The following is a 15568-nucleotide window of genomic DNA, read 5'->3' as shown; positions in this document are numbered from 1 at the left end:
ATTCCTTGTCCTCCGTTCCATCTTGTGGAGGAAGGTAGGGGGAGAAGTCTTGACATCAGGACAAAAAAACAAACAAACACTGAACCCATGTTTGAGGCGTGATTTTCTCCTTCAGGAAGATTAGACAAATCCGTAGAGGAGAGGGATAAGGATGGCTGCTAGCTGCGATGGCTGTGCTCTGGCGCCACAGTTGAGGCAGGAATGTTTTTTAAGTGCAGCGGCACCTTGGTTCTCAAACTTAATCTGTTCCAGAAGCCCGTTCCAAAACCAAAGCGTTCCAAAACCAAGGCGTGCTTTCCCATAGGATGCAATGCAAAATGGATCAATCCGTTCCAGACTTTTAAAAACAACCCCTAATACAGCAATTTAACATGAATTTTACTATCTTAACGAGACCATTGGTCCATAAAATGAAAGGAATAAACAAGGTACTGAAGTCGCACAATCAATCAATCAATCAGGAGCTGAACTGGGTTCCACACAGTCACAAAAACAAACAAAAAAGAGCCACAAAAACGTGAAATAAATAGCAAAAACAGACAGACCTCAGCGTAACACTCAAATCGGAAGTGTGGCACTCAAATCGGAAGCGTGACACTCAAAATGGAGCACGTTCGGCTTCCGAAAACAGTTTGCAAAGCGGAACACTTTGCAGTGTTTGGGTTCCAAGTTGTTTGAGTACCAAGGTGTTTGAGAACCAAGGTACCACCATAGGAGGGGAGAGGGTTCCTTTGCACGAATCCTGCTTGCCGGTTTCCCACTGAGGGATCTGATCAGCCCCCCTGAGAACAGGATGCTGGACTATAGATGGGCTTTGGTGTGTTGCACAACCATCATGCTTCTCTGATGTCTCTCTCTGCAAGGCTGTTGTGCAGAAGTTGGAGCAAGACTTCAACTCTGCCTCTCCATAGGACAGGACTGTTTCTTTATAACTGAAATAATTTCAGTCAAAACGTTAAGATTAGATGGGCAAATGGCCTGATCCACCAGACTCTTCTTGTGTCCGCAAGTGGCTTGCAGAAATTCAAACATGCAGTACAGTGGTAAGGTAAAGGTAAAGGTACCCCTGCCCGTACGGGCCAGTCTTGACAGACTCTGGGGTTGTGCACCCATCTCACTCATGAGGCCAGGGGCCAGCGCTGTCCGGAGACACTTCCGGGTCACGTGGCCAGCGTGACAAAGCTGCATCTGGCTAGCCAGCGCAGCACACGGAAACGCCGTTTACCTTCCCACTGGTAAGCGGTCCCTATTTATCTGCTTGCACTTTGACATGCTTTCGAACTGCTAGGTTGGCAGGCGCTGGGACCGAGCAGCAGGAGCGCACCCCGCCGCGGGGATTCGAACCGCCGACCTTTCGATTGGCAAGCCCTAGGCGCTGAGGCTTTTACCCACAGCGCCACCCGCGTCCCTTAGTACAGTGGTACCTCGGGTTAAGTACTTAATTTGTTCCGGAGGTCCGTACTTAACCTGAAACGGTTCTTAACCTGAAGCACCACTTTAGCTAATGGGGCCTCCAGCTGCCACCGCACTGCCGGAGCACGATTTCTGTTCTCAACCTGAAGCAAAGTTCTTAACCTGAAGCAGTATTTCTGGGTTAGCGGAGTTCTCAACCTGAAGCGTCTGTAACCTGAAGCGTATGTAACCTGAGGTACCACTGTATACAGAATTTAACTGTAGATCTGAACATGGAAGAATAAAATGCTAGAGCAGCATTTATGGCGCCGAGACTTCCTGATGTTAAGCCATTCTAACCCAGAGTCTGAAACTTAGTACTGACATGGCCTGCCTGGTTTCTAATCTGGGGGGTGCCATAGAATTGAGCCCAGTACAGTGGAACCTCCACTTACGGACATAACCAGTTCTTGAGGTCGATCTGGGTCGCTGGTAGAAGCGCCGTTGTGCACAGGCGCATTCGGCGGCAGTGCGCTTCTGCGCATGCGCAAACAGCAGAAGCCGCTTCTGCGCATGCACGAATCGGAGCAAACCCAGTATTTACTTCCGGGTTTGCCGCGGTCGCAACTTGGATCAGGCCTAAGTAGAGGCGGTCGTAAGTAATAGTAATAATAAATTTTATTTATACCCTGCCCTCCCCGGCCAGAGCTGGGCTGAGAGCGGCTAACACCAATAAAATCACAGTAAAAAACATAAAATACAGGTTAAAATGCAATTTAAAATGCAGCCTCATTTAAAAAGTAGCCGATAAATCAAGACCATAAGGGGAGGGAAACATAAGGGTCAGACTGAGTCCAAACCAAAGGCCAGGCGGAACAGCTCTGTCTTGCAGGCCCTGCGGAAAGATGTCAATAATAATAAAATAATGATAATTTATTATTTATACCCCGCCCATCTGGGCAGCACAGCTCTTTGTTGAAATGATTCATGCTTCTTCTTCATGGGGGGGGGCACTAATTGTGCTCCCCTAAATGACCCGCATGAGCAGCTTGGGGCACCTGGGGCCGAGAGCACATACATTTTTGAATATTTGGAAGGCATTTGGAAGGCAGCCAATGGGTAAGGTGATGCCACTGCCTTAGGTCGCAAGGAGGCACCCCGCCCCAATTTCTGGCAAGATCTCACCAAAATCTTGTGTGAGATCTTGCAGGGAGCACACACAAGATCTCGCCAGAAATTGGCGCCGGGTTCTCCAGAGGTAGAGGTGGAACTTCCTGTTTTACCTCAAGCAGCAAAACGGGGCATGGCTACCTGAACGTGTGACTCTCTTTGGGTGAGATCCAGCATGACATGAGCAGGTGTCCAGTTGCCCAGTGGAGTCTCTCCTGCCTCTTCCAGCCCCCTGCATGTCCCCCCCCCCAAAAAAAAAATCTGGGTGAATTGGGCATGTAGTCAGAACTGAGATATAAGGCAGCCTCTTCTGATTCAGTTGTGGGCTCCCAAACAGAGAAAATGCTTATTTTTATGAAAATGGGATTCTGGGGGAAGCGTATTGTTGACGTCACAGGCTCTAGCCAGTAGGTGCTGATCACCGCCTATGTGTTTTGTGGGCGTGACTTTCCCACCGTCTCGTTGCAGGGCATTTTCCAAGGTGTACACGTTCGGTCCGACCTTCCGGGCTGACGATTCTCAAAGCCGCAGGCACTTAGCAGAGTTTTACATGGTGGAAGCAGAGCTGTCTTTTGCCGAAAGCCTTCAGGATATCATGCAGGTATGGCGTGAGTTATGGGGAGCGTGGAAAACGGAGCTCTTTCAAAACAAAACAAAAAAACCGTGTTATTTTGTGTGTGGTTTGAAACCTGCTGGCTGTCCTACCTTTGAAGCAGTCATGGGGGAATCTTTGGCTCTTTGCTGAACTACAAATCCCATCAGCCCCAGCAAGTGTGGCCAGTGGTCAAGGATGATGGGAGTTATAGTTCAGCAATATCCAGAGGCCCAAAGCTGCCTTAAAAAGGATTGACCGGAAATCTGAATGAACGAAGCATCACATCTTCCACTTCCGGCTAACTTTCCACAAACTTACTGACAATCGTACAACAGGTAGTGTTTTTTTCCGTCCTGCTAAGTGTTTTATTACATTCTTTGTGTCTCCCACGGAAAGAGTTCAGCGCTATTTCTCCCAAAGCAGCCAGCATGGACCACTTTTTTAAAAAGCTGTCCTGATGTCCCTGTGCCGGGCGATAATATAGATTGAGGGCACAAGGAGAAGGGGATGACAGAGGACGAGATGGTTGGACAGTGTTCTCATAGCTACCAACATGAGTTTGACCAAACTGCGGGAGGCAGTGGAAGACAGGAGTGCCTGGCGTGCTCTTGTCCAGGGGGTCACAAAGAGTCAGACACGACTAAACGACTAAACAACAACAATAACAAATTTTATGGTCTGTTTTTTAGTATGCCTAAAATCATTTGCTTATTAGGGGCTACCCCACGTTTAGTTCAAAAGATTGCTTTGCAGAAGTAACTAACAGAGTTGCCCAAATTTCCAAAAGTAGGGGGTCCGTGACTTGGCTTTTGAAAATAAAATAAAATAGGGGCTCCTCCGTAATTAGCTAATTGGGAACCACTGCTTTAAGGGGGAAATGCTGGGTATAAATAAATATATCACCACCACAATTTCCTTTTAAAAAAAGAGAAAAAAGTGGCTTCAAACAGCAGTATAAAGACTGTTGCAATGCCCTGCTGTGTAGGTTTTACTCTGGCAGAAGCTCAGTGACGCATTAGAGCACTTCCTCTTTCAAGGAAAGGAAAACACGGTCTTGGCTTTCGTGCCCCCACCTCTTCGCCATGAACTAACAGTTTTAAAGTTCCCACAGTGTGCAGAAGAAACAACTTTCTCTTTCTTGGGGGGAAAAAGTGGGTGGCGTGAAGCACAAAATTAGTTTTTTCCACTCTCTGGGTGAGCTGGAGTTCAGAAGAGGCCAACCTTTGCCACCTTCTCTTGTGAACGGCTGTATTTTTTAAACAAATATTTCTTTTAATAATCGCTCTTAAGCCAGTAAAATTGAATACAAAAACATAGCTAAAAATACCTAACGCTAAAACAGTCTTCTCACTCCAGGCAAGGTGATAAACTGTGGTTAAGGAAAACCAAAAAGCTGCCAAACTCGTCCAGCTGGGAATGTTCATGTTTTGATGAGCCATGGTGTAATGTTGCGTCCGTATGTGGAGAGTTTAAGCCACCCAAAGCGTGGAATAAATTTAAGTATTGCATTCTTTCATGTACTCTGTGTATCTACGGCTCCCTCACTTTTCCTTAGGTTATGGAGGACCTTTTCAAGAAAGTGACCGACACAGTTCTGTCCAGTTGCCCCCGCGATGTTGAGCTTTTTCATAAACACGTAGCTCCTGGTCAAGAGGTAAGGGAAAGAAAAGATTTCTGTTACCTTAAAAGAGAGACATGGTGACTAAGGACCCCTGACCATTAGGTCCAGTCGTGACCGACTCTGGGGTTGCGACGCTCATCTCGCTTTATTGGCCGAGGGAGCCGGCGTTTGTCCGCAGACAGCTTCCGGATCATGTGGCCAGCATGACTAAGCCGCTTCTGGTGAACCAGAGCAGCGCACGGAAACGCCGTTTACCTTCCCGCTGGAGCGGTACCTATTTATCTACTTGCACTTTGTGCTTTCGAACTGCTAGGATGGCAGGAGCTGGGACCGAACAACGGGAGCTCACCCCATCGCAGGGCTTCGAACTGCCGACCTTCTGATCGGCAAGTCCTAGGCTCTGTGGTTTAACCCACAGCACCACCTGCCCTATTATGGCTTTCATGTCTTGGTTGTGGACTTCCTACGTCCCTGAAGGAGCGTCTCCACCCTCATCGTTCAGCCCAGACACTGGGGTCCAGCGCCAAGGGCCCTCTGGGGGTTCCCTCCCTGTGAGAAGTGAGGTTGCAGGGAACCAGGCAGAGGGCCTTCTCGGTGGTGGCGCCCGCCCTGTGGAACGCCCTCCCATCAGATGTCAAGGAAATAAACAACTATGACTTTTAGAAGACATCTGAAGGCAGCCCTGTTTAGGGAAGTTTTTAATGTTTGATGTTTTATCATGTTTTTAATATTCTGTTGGGAGCCTCCCAGAGTGGCTGGGGAAACCCAGTCAGATGGGCGGGGTGTAAATAATAAATTATTAGCCTAGCTCCTTCATGCAGCCAGCAGACCATCCCAAAGCAAAACAAAGCCACCGTCCTCGCCTTGTGCGTTGCTTGAAACAGCACAACTCAGCTTTTCCTGTGGAACAAAAAACCTGGGTAGTCTTGACTCTGGTTTCGGTAAGGCCAGAAATGGAAACCGATCTTCCGCTTAGATTAGATGTTTAAATCCTCGGTTCCGTTCTGAAATCCTTTCCGAAAAACGCAAATGTGAACTTGCTGGTGGTTTCTGAACTCTTCTTCCGGTACCCATTGTGAATTGTTCCTTCTTCTCCCAAAGGCAAAGGTGGAACGGATGCTGAAGAACCGGTTCATAACGTAAGCAAAAAATACATCGGCGTTCTTGTTTGTTGTCGGCTACGGCTGAAGTTTCCCAGCTTTTTTTCGTTATATCGCAATGAATGGCGGGGTCCCTCCGGCACGATACATTTCAAGCAGTGGCATGTCGCTTTAAGCTGCCAGGATTCCCCCAAAGAATCCTGGGAACTGTAGTTTTTTAAGGGTGCTGAGAGTTCCTATGCTAGTCCTGGGGGGGAGGGTGTCATCACATGGTAGAGCTCTGTATAGGCATACATACAGGTGAAACTCGAAAAATTAGAATATCATGGAAAAGTGCAATCCTTCTTTTGCCGATTTCATTTAATGTTCTAATTTTCTGAGATTGTTAATTTGGGGTTTTCATCAGCTGTACGCCATAATCATCACAATTATAACAAATAAAGGCATGACATATCTCGCTTTGCATGTCATGAGTCTATCTCGTACAATGGTACCTCGGGTTAAGAACTTAATTCGTTCTGGAGGTCTGTTCTTAACCTGAAACTGTTCTTAACCTGAAGCACCACTTTAGCCTCCCACTGCCGCTGCACTGCTGATGCACGATTTCTGTTCTCATCCTGAAGCAAAGTTCTTAACCCCAGGTACTATTTCTGGGTGAGCAGAGTCTGTAACCTGAAGCGTCTGTAACCTGAGGTACCACTGTTTATTAGTTTCACCTTTTAAGTTGAATTACTGAAATAAACGAACTTTTCCACGATAGTCTAATTTTTCGAGTTTCACCTGTAGGTATCCAGCCTTTCTCATGCTCACTGAACACATGGAGACATGGGCAGCGCATGCAGCCCCACAACCCACAGCTTCCCCCTTGAGAGGTCTAGAGGACAACAAGATAAGGAACAGGCCTTCTCTGTGGTGGCTCCCCGTTTGTGGAAGCCTCTCCCAAAGGAGCACCAGCTGGTTACCTTCATTGCATATATTTAGGCGTTTCTCTTCAACCAGGCATTTGGCCAATCAACATTCTGTGGCCCTTAAAGTTGCTGGGGTTTTTGTGGCAGTGGGGTTGTTATTTTGCTTTCGTTCTATTATGTTTTTTGAGTTTTCACGTTGATGTTGTGGACCACCCTGTTATCTTCGGATGAAGGGCGGCGTGCAAATGTAATAAATAAAATAAAAATTATTAATCCTCCTGCCATTACTGGGGTGGATGCACAACACCCCTAGTCTTTTTCCTCAAGACAAACCTGCCTCAGAATTCTAGTTACAGGTAGGTGGCCGTGTTGGTCTGCCGTAGTCAAAAAAAAATAAAAAAAAATCTTTCCAGTAGCACCTCAGAGACCAACTAAGGTTGTTCTTGGTATGAGCTTTCGTGTGCATGCACACTGCTTCAGATACACTGAAACAGAAGTCACCAGACCTTATATATAGCATATTACTGGTATAGGGTATTAACCGTCATATCTCATGTTGTGTCTGCTTCAGGTCGCCTTTTTTCAGGTTTCGGACTGCCGAAACCCGGAAGTACCAGAATGGGTTACTTCCAGGTTTCGGCTGTTGAGCATGCGCATAAGCGCTGAATCACAACCTGCACATGCGCAGTCGCAGGTTGCGAACATGCACCCCGCACGGATCATGTTTGCAACCCGAGCGTCCACTGCGCTGGTTCGCATCCTCTCACTATATAGAAGGGTCTGCTGACTTCTGTTTCAGTGAACAGTGGTACCTCGGGTTACAGACACTTCAGGTTACAGACTCCGCTAACCCAGAAATAGTACCTCGGGTTAAGAACTTTGCTTCAGGATGAGAACAGAAATTGTGCGGCGGTGGCAGCGCGAGGCCCCATTAGCTAAAGTGGTACCTCAGGTTAAGAACAGTTTTAGGTTAAGAACAGACCTCCAGAACCAATTAAGTTCTTAACCCGAGGTACCACTGTATCTGAAGAAGTGTGCATGCACACGAAAGCTCATCCCAATAACAAACTTAGTTGGTTTCTAAGGTGCTATTGGAAGGAATTTTATTTATTTTCTTTCTGCCTCAGAATGGGATGATTTAGAGCAGAGAAATAGCAGCCGGGGGGGGGGGGCAGTTTAAGTGCCACCAACTCTCCCATCACTTTTCCAGTTGAAATTGTCTCCCCCGAGTGATTTTTCTTTTTAAAAAAATAAATGAATTAAAAAGCCGCCAGGCATTCATCATAAGCCCTTGCATGGATTATGTCGTAAGGTGTAAGAGACACATTCTCTGTGGCAGCAAGCGCAGAAACGAACGGTAATCGTTCCTCCAGCCTGAAATGTTCTCGGGCTGTGACATCAAGCCCGCAGACCATGCCGCTTTCATTTTAAGTGTGTTGTATTTGGCTCAGTCAGCTGTGGGTTTTTCCCTTTTCCAAACTGCCTGTTTGTGGCTTCCCGCGGAGCAATGCTACAGTCTTCCCAGGGCGGCAGAATTTAACATTCACTGCTGTTAGCTGTCAAGAAATCCTAGGCAACTTAGCTACTAGGAGGTGCCACTGCGGAATGAAGCTGGGACCTTCTGCATGATGATGATGATGATGATGGTGATGATGATGAAATAAAGCTGGAAAAGCAGCTGCTCTTCCAATGAGCTATACTCCTTTCTTGTCGAGACCCTAAACGGCCTCGGTCCTGTATACCTGAAGGAGCGTCTCCATCCCCATCTTCCAGCCTGGACACTGAGGTCCAGTTCTGAGGGCCTTCTGGTGGGTCCCTCATTGTGAGAAGCAAAGTTACAGGGAACCAGGCAGAAGGCCTTCTCAGTGGTGGCGCCCGCCCTGTGGAACGCACTCCCATCCGATGTCAAGGAAATAAGCAGCTATCTTATTTTTAAAAGACATCTGAAGGCAGCCCTGTTTAGGGAAGTTTTCCATATTTAATGCTGTATTGTTTTTAACACTCGATTGGGAGCCGCCCAGAGTGGCTGGGGAAACTCAGCCAGATGGGCGGGGTATAACTAATAAATTATATTATTATTACTAGTCCAGCATTCCCTATTCCGACCAAAAGCAGCTCCTCGGGGTCTTAAGAGGGAGGTTTTTTTCCCATTCCCTGTTTCTTGCTCCTTTTAATTAAAGTTGCCGAAGATGGAACCTTTGAGCTTCTGCGCGTAAAGTCACTGAGCTGTGTTGGCTCCCCAAATGAGCATGTTAGGGGATTACCTGTTCTGAAACAGGGGTGTGGGAACCTTTTCTCACCAGCAGGCCAGGTCTTTTATCTCCCCACCCCTGACAGGCCAAATTTGGCAGGTGGGCCCAAGCACTGAGCTGTTTGAAATCACTTTTGCAACCAGATGTTCAGAGAGCAGTGTGGAGCTCTTTGCAAAAGGGCTTTTAAACAGCCTCGCTTTCAAACAGCACAGAGAGTAGCATGGCCCCCCTATTACTATTATTATTATGGCAGGGCAGTGTACAACAATAAAAACATAATTTACACAGCATAATAATAAAAACATAATACAGAGCTTAATAATCATAATAACAGCCCCCCACACAAACACATTTTCATGAGAAATGGATTATTTAATGGCCAAAGGCCTGGGTAAAGAGTAAAGTTAGTTGGTTGGTTGATTGATTGATTGATTGATTGATTGATTGAATTTGTATACCGCCCTATACCCAGGGGTCTCGGGGGCGGTTCCCTGAATAAAATGAAAATATAAAACCACAAAATACCTAATAAAAATAAAAACAACCCAATAGCCCCCAACACATTTTAAAAGGGCATAGAATGTAAGTTGGATCAACCAAAGGCCTGGTTAAAAAGGAACGTTTAAAGGTGTATAATGAAGGCGCCAGGCGAACTTCCCTGGGGAGAGCATTCCACAGATGGGGAGCCACTGCAGAGAAGGCCCTGTTCTCGTGTTGCCACCCTCCGGACCTTTCCTGGAAGAGGCACACAAAGGAGGGCCTCAAGATGATCTCGGGGTCTGGGTAGGAGTCCTTGAGGTATTATGGTCCTGAGCCATTTAAGGCTTTATAGGTCAAAACCAGCAATTTGAATAGGGCCCGGAAACTAATTGGTAGCCAGTGCAGTCGAACCAGGATCGGTGTAATATGCTCAAACCGTCTTGCTCTGTTGAGCAAGCTGGCCGCTGAATTCTGCACCAGCTGAAGTTTCCGAACCATCTTCAGAGGCAGCCCCACATATAACGCATTGCCGTAATCTAACCTTGAGGTTACCAGAGCATAGACAGCAGTAGTTAGGCTATCCCTGTCCAGGTGGGGTGCAGCTGGGCCCCCAGCCGAAGATGATGGAAGGCACTCCGGGCCACTGAGGCCACCTGAGCCTCAGGTGTGACCTTGCAGCAAGGAGTTCCCCTGTCCTAAAAGGCAGACTGCAAATAAATGTGTGCCCAGAATAAATCTGCTCAAGTTCTTAACAGGTTCTCTCCCACCTTCTAGGATGTCCTACACGGAAGCGATAGAGGTTTTAAAGCGAGCTCGCCAAGAATTCATTTACAAGCCAGAGGTGAGTGTTGTCGCGTGTGTGTGTCTGTGAGGGAGGGTTTCTTCGAAAAACTAAATGAATACCGAGGCCTGAGTATTAATATTTTTGCTTTCCGCTCTCTTTTTTCAGTGGGGTCGTGATCTTCAGACTGAGCATGAGCGATACCTCGTCCAACACTGTGGCGAGATTCCCGTATTTGTGTTCAACTATCCCTATGACCTGAAGCCGTTCTATATGCGGGACAACGAAGATGGAGCCCAACATACAGTAAGAGTTCCAAGTCAGAATGCCTAGGGCCTAAGCAGTGCAGGATATTGCCCTTTTGCATCTTGCTTTCTTCATATAGTTTCTGGAATGAAGCACTGCTCTTCTGATGCCCCGAATCTTGGGGGAATGTTTGTGTGTGGTGGGTGAGGATTTAAAAGAGTGCCCAACTTGAAACAGACCCATTGAAACAAATGCACATAAGTTGGGCATGTCCATTAATCCCAGTGGGTCTACTCTGAGTAGGACTAACATTGGCTGCAACCCATGATCTCCCAGGAAAGGAAAGGATTGCCTAGGGCACCACACAGAACTCCCAAAGCTTCTGTTTGCTGTGTAATTACTGTGATTTAGTATCCCTGCTTACTGCTTAGGCCAGGGGTAGTCAGTGTGTTTGGACTCCAACTCCCATCAGCCTTTGCCAGCACGGCCAGAGGTCAGGGGTGATGGGAGCTGTCAGTCAGCCGCATCCGAACAGCACCACATTGTCATGCTTTAGTGGGGTGGAACAGGATTTATCCAGCAATTCAATGCGAAGGGTGAGCATTTTAGGAATTCACATTGTTCGCTGCCCTTGGGTTTTGTTTTGCTTTAATTGGCTTTTAATTGATTTCACCTGTTTTGCATTTTAATCTTGTTGCTAAGTCACTTTGAGACTTTTTTTTTGTATAAACTAATGCAAGTGATTAATTATAAGTACATACATAATCATACATACACAAAGACAAACTGGGTTTGCCAGTGATATACAGCGTACAAAACCTGATTGCACGACTTTAAAACTTAAACACCCATAATTAAAAAGCACAATAAAACGGTCCTGTTTTGGCATTAAAATACGCACTGGCTAGCGCCATCTTGGATAACGCGATTCAGAGAGAGATTTATTCCTTTATTCCCCTTTCCTTTCAAGGTGTCGGCAGTTGACCTCCTTGTACCAGCAGTCGGGGAACTTTGCGGAGGCAGCCTGAGGGAAGACCGACCCGATTTCCTACAGTCCCGCCTACAGAGGTCAGGGAGAGGATTTCTGCTTCTGGCTTACTGTGGGGAGCTGTTGGACAGTTGGTCAAGGAGGGTCTATTGAGGACGCCAGTGATTAAAGGGGAGAGGCCGGCCGCTTGTTCAGACAGAACAGATGCTTCTTAGGGGATGCGTTCCTTGACATGCCGTTGGTGCAATCTGTCCAATACGCAGAAATGCAAAAAAAAATACTGTTGCAGCCCCTTTCTCACAAATGTGTTTGTGCTGGGGAGGGGGACAGAAATTCACAGCCGTGCATCACCTTGTTGTCTTAAGTGCTTGCTTTTCTATTCATCTTAACGCCCACCTATGAAAATCTCCTGTGTCCACTATCATTTCTTTTTGACGCACATTTTCACAAAAGCAGTTTTCCATAATATAAGGCCTTTTGTAGGTTGCTTTCATGATGTTTTCCGCTTGGTTCCACAGGCTGGGGCTTGAAGACACCTACCAATGGTAAGGACAGCTATGTGTTGTTTGTCGGTCTACGGCTGTGTTCATAGCGTTGCCCAGGTGGATCTGATCCACCTCTTTGGGTGGCACACCTGTCTGAGGTTTTTGAGCTGTGATTCCTGCATTGCAGAGGGTGGGCTGGATGACCCTTGGGGTCCCTTCTTATACTGCAGTTCCATGATTCCAAACATTTGCAGCCACCAACTGCTGGTAAAAAGGTAAAGGTACCTCTGACCATTAGGTCCAGTCGCGGACGACTCTGGGGTTGCGGCGCTCATCTCGCTCTATAGGCCGAGGGAGCTGGCGTTTGTCCGCAAACAGCTTCCGGGCCGTGTGGCCAGCATGACTAAGCCACTTCTGGTGAACCAGAGCAGTGAGTGACAGAGCTGTCATTCTACCTCAGCGGGTGGTGCTGTGGGTTAAACCACAGAGCCTAGGACTTGCCGACCAGAAGGTTGGCGGTTCGAATCCACACAATGGGGTGAGCTCCCATTGCTCTGTCCCAGCTCCTGCCAACCTAGCAGTTCGAAAGCACACCAATGCAAGTAGATAAATAGTTACTGCTGCATCGGGAAGGTAAATGGTGTTTCCGTGCGCTCTGGTTTTCATTGCGCCATAAGTGGTTTAGTCATTCTGGCCACATGACCTGGAAAGCTGCCTGTGGACAAACGCCAGCTCCCTTTGCCTGAAAGCAAGATGATGATGATGATGATGATTAATAATAATAAATTTTATTTATACCCAGCCCTCCCCAGCCAGAGCCAGGCTCAGGGCGGCTAACACCAGTAAAATTACAGTAAAAACATAATAGGAAAAAAACCACCAATTTAAAATACAGGTTAAAATGCAGCCTCGTTTTAAATGTAGCCCATAGATCAAAACCATAAGGGGAGGGAAACATAAGGGTCAGACTGAGTCCAAACCAAAAGCCAGGCAGAACAGATGAGTGCCACAACCCCATAGTCTCCTTTGACTGGACTTCACCGTCCAGGGGTCATTTACCTTTACCATTCTACATCTTTCTTAAAGTAAGTAAGTTGGGCAGAAACAAACCTTTGGGACGATTTCAGAGGGGGAAAGTGGTTGCTTGTCTTTGTCAGTAGCTGTATTTGACATCTTCAGACAGCGCTGAGAATCTCCCCTACTTGAAAGCCCAGACAGCAGCTGTCAGTCAGTGTAGACAACCATGAGCTCAATGTCCAGCATCTCCCATTATGACTGGGAGGCAACTCTGGAGAGTAGCTCCCGGTCAGGGCAAACCGTGCTGAGCTAGACGGACCAATTCTCTGACTCTGAATAAGACAACTTCCTCAGTTGCTGGGACCTAAATAGAGGCCTCCTGGATCAAACCAAGTATTGGTAAACATAACTGATCTGCCGCTTTGCATTCCAGGTACATCGACCTGCGTCGATTCGGATCAACCCCTCATGGTGGCTTTGGAATGGGATTTGAGCGCTACCTCCGCTGCATCTTGGGCGTCGAGAACATCAAGGACGTCATCCCCTTCCCACGGTTTTCGCACTCGTGCGTTTTGTAGCCTTTCCCGAAGATCCCGCTGTCGCTCGTTTTTACGGATCCATGCCCTGCTGCCCTGACGACAAAACTGCAATGTTGTCTGGAAGAATATAGAGACAATGCTCCCCCCTTTTTTTAGCATTGAATAATACTATGGTAAACTTTGCACCAAAGACATTCGAAGCTGAGGATAGTTTTGTATTATTGCATTGTTTTTAAATCCGCAGAGCACTTTGCATTGTAGGACTCACTGACTGTTTTCAGGGAGGGGAGAAAACAATTGTCTTGTCTTTGGCCATAACTAGAACGAACAAAATTAAACTTTCACCAGGTGTCTGTTCGTCTGCAAGAAGCGTTTGGGCGGACCGCGAAACACTCAACGAGGAGGAATAAGAAGCAACACACTATGAAGGTTGCAAGAGAGATGCCAGCTGTTCCTCAAACATAGTGCCTTCCAGAATTTGTTGGGCTCCGACTCCCATCTTCCCTGACCATTTGCTAGGCTGGCTGAGGTCAGTGGCAGCTGGGAGACGAACCACTATTACTGGTCCCCTGTGCCTTGGGCGTACTACTCGTATTCACCAGGGACTGTGTCCGATTCTGTGCTGATATTGTACCACTTCCTCTTCTGGTGCCTGTTGTTGTTTAGTCGTTTGGTCATGTCCGACTCTTCGTGACCCCCTGGACCAGAGCACGCCAGGCACTCCTGTCTTCCACTGCCTCCCGCAGTTGGGTCAAACTCATGCTGGTAGCTTCAGGAACACTGTCCAGCCATCTCGTCCTCTGTCGTCCCCTTCTCCTTGTGCCCTCCATCTTTCCCAACATCAGGGTCTTTTCCAGGGAGTCTTCTCTTCTCATGAGGTGGCCAAAGTCTTGGAGCCTCAGCTTCAGGATCTGTCCTTCCAGTGAGCACTCAGGGCTGATTTCCTTCAGAATGGATCGGTTTGATCTTCTTGCAGTCCGTGGGACTCTCAAGAGTCTCCTCCAGCACCATAATTCAAAATTCTCATAATTCTGGCGCCTAGCAAAGAGCTTTTTATCTCAGCAGGCATTTTAAGACCGGTGTTCTTTGTCTTCTGGTTTTGCAGTTAGTTTTAGCTGAATTTATCTTTAATTCTTCTCTTTTTACGGTACAGGGGGATTTCGCCCCTTAATGCGGGGGCTCTGTTCCTGGCCACCCCGTGCGTCAGTGGGACGCTCACAAGTCTGTTCCTCTCCTGCCCCCTTTCAGTGCCCAAAATAGCACATGCACCTACGGTCATCTGTGTGCTGACCATGTGTAAGTGGAGAGTCCCCCATACGCCGCTTAGAGGCAACAGAGTTAAATGGCATATAAATTGTTGAAGTGAATAACCAAGGGTCAGCAAACTTTTTCTGCAGGGGGCTGGTCCACTGTCAGACTTTGTGGGAGGCCAGACTATATTTTGGGGGAGGGGGGGGAATGGAACGAATTCCTATGCCCCGCAAGTAACCCAGAGATGCATTTTTAAATAAAAGGGCACATTCTACTCATGTAAAAACACTGATTTCCCGGGCAGATTTAGAAGGCGATTGGGCCGGATCCGGCCCCCGGGCCTTAGTTTGCCCACCCATAGAATAAGCAAAGATGTGGCGGGTCCAGGTTGCGCAAGGGCTGAGCTGCACAGTCCCTAAGCGACGCTGCAAAATTTGCGGTATGCTGTGGGTAAAAGCCTCAGCGCCTAGGGCTTGCAGATCGAAAGGTCGGCGGTTCGAATCCCCGCAGCGGGGTGCGCTCCCGTTGCTTGGTCCCAGCGCCTGCCAACCTAGCAGTTCGAAAGCACCTCTGGGTGCAAGTAGATAAATAGGGACTGCTTACTAGCGGGAAGGTAAATGGCGTTTCCGTGTGTGGCTCTGGCTCGCCAGATGCAGCTCTGTCACGCTGACCAGGTGACCCGGAAGTGTCTCCGGACAGCGCTGGCCCTCGGCCTCTTGAGTGAGATGGGCGCACAACCCCAG

The 15568-nt window shown here is 47.7% G+C and overlaps 1 protein-coding gene across 2 annotated transcripts in view; it reads left to right on the top strand.

The window, feature by feature from the left end:
- The window catches only part of NARS2 (asparaginyl-tRNA synthetase 2, mitochondrial), a 39523-nt gene extending 25596 nt beyond the window's left edge, over positions 1–13927 (top strand). For both annotated transcript variants that reach the window (XM_077926939.1, XM_077926938.1), the window contains 8 exons: positions 3031–3163; positions 4713–4811; positions 5880–5917; positions 10293–10359; positions 10468–10605; positions 11516–11613; positions 12052–12078; positions 13469–13927. In XM_077926939.1, the coding sequence (XP_077783065.1) occupies positions 3031–3163; positions 4713–4811; positions 5880–5917; positions 10293–10359; positions 10468–10605; positions 11516–11613; positions 12052–12078; positions 13469–13613 (745 nt within the window). In that variant the 3' untranslated portion in view covers positions 13614–13927. The remainder of the gene's footprint in view (positions 1–3030; positions 3164–4712; positions 4812–5879; positions 5918–10292; positions 10360–10467; positions 10606–11515; positions 11614–12051; positions 12079–13468) is intronic.
- The last annotated feature ends 1641 nt before the right edge of the window (positions 13928–15568 follow it).

This window comes from Podarcis muralis, chromosome 4, assembly GCF_964188315.1.
Source record: "Podarcis muralis chromosome 4, rPodMur119.hap1.1, whole genome shotgun sequence".
Taxonomy (NCBI): domain Eukaryota; kingdom Metazoa; phylum Chordata; class Lepidosauria; order Squamata; family Lacertidae; genus Podarcis; species Podarcis muralis.
The sequence above is the reverse complement of the archived record's forward strand: the minus strand, read 5'-3'. Positions and strand labels throughout refer to the sequence as shown.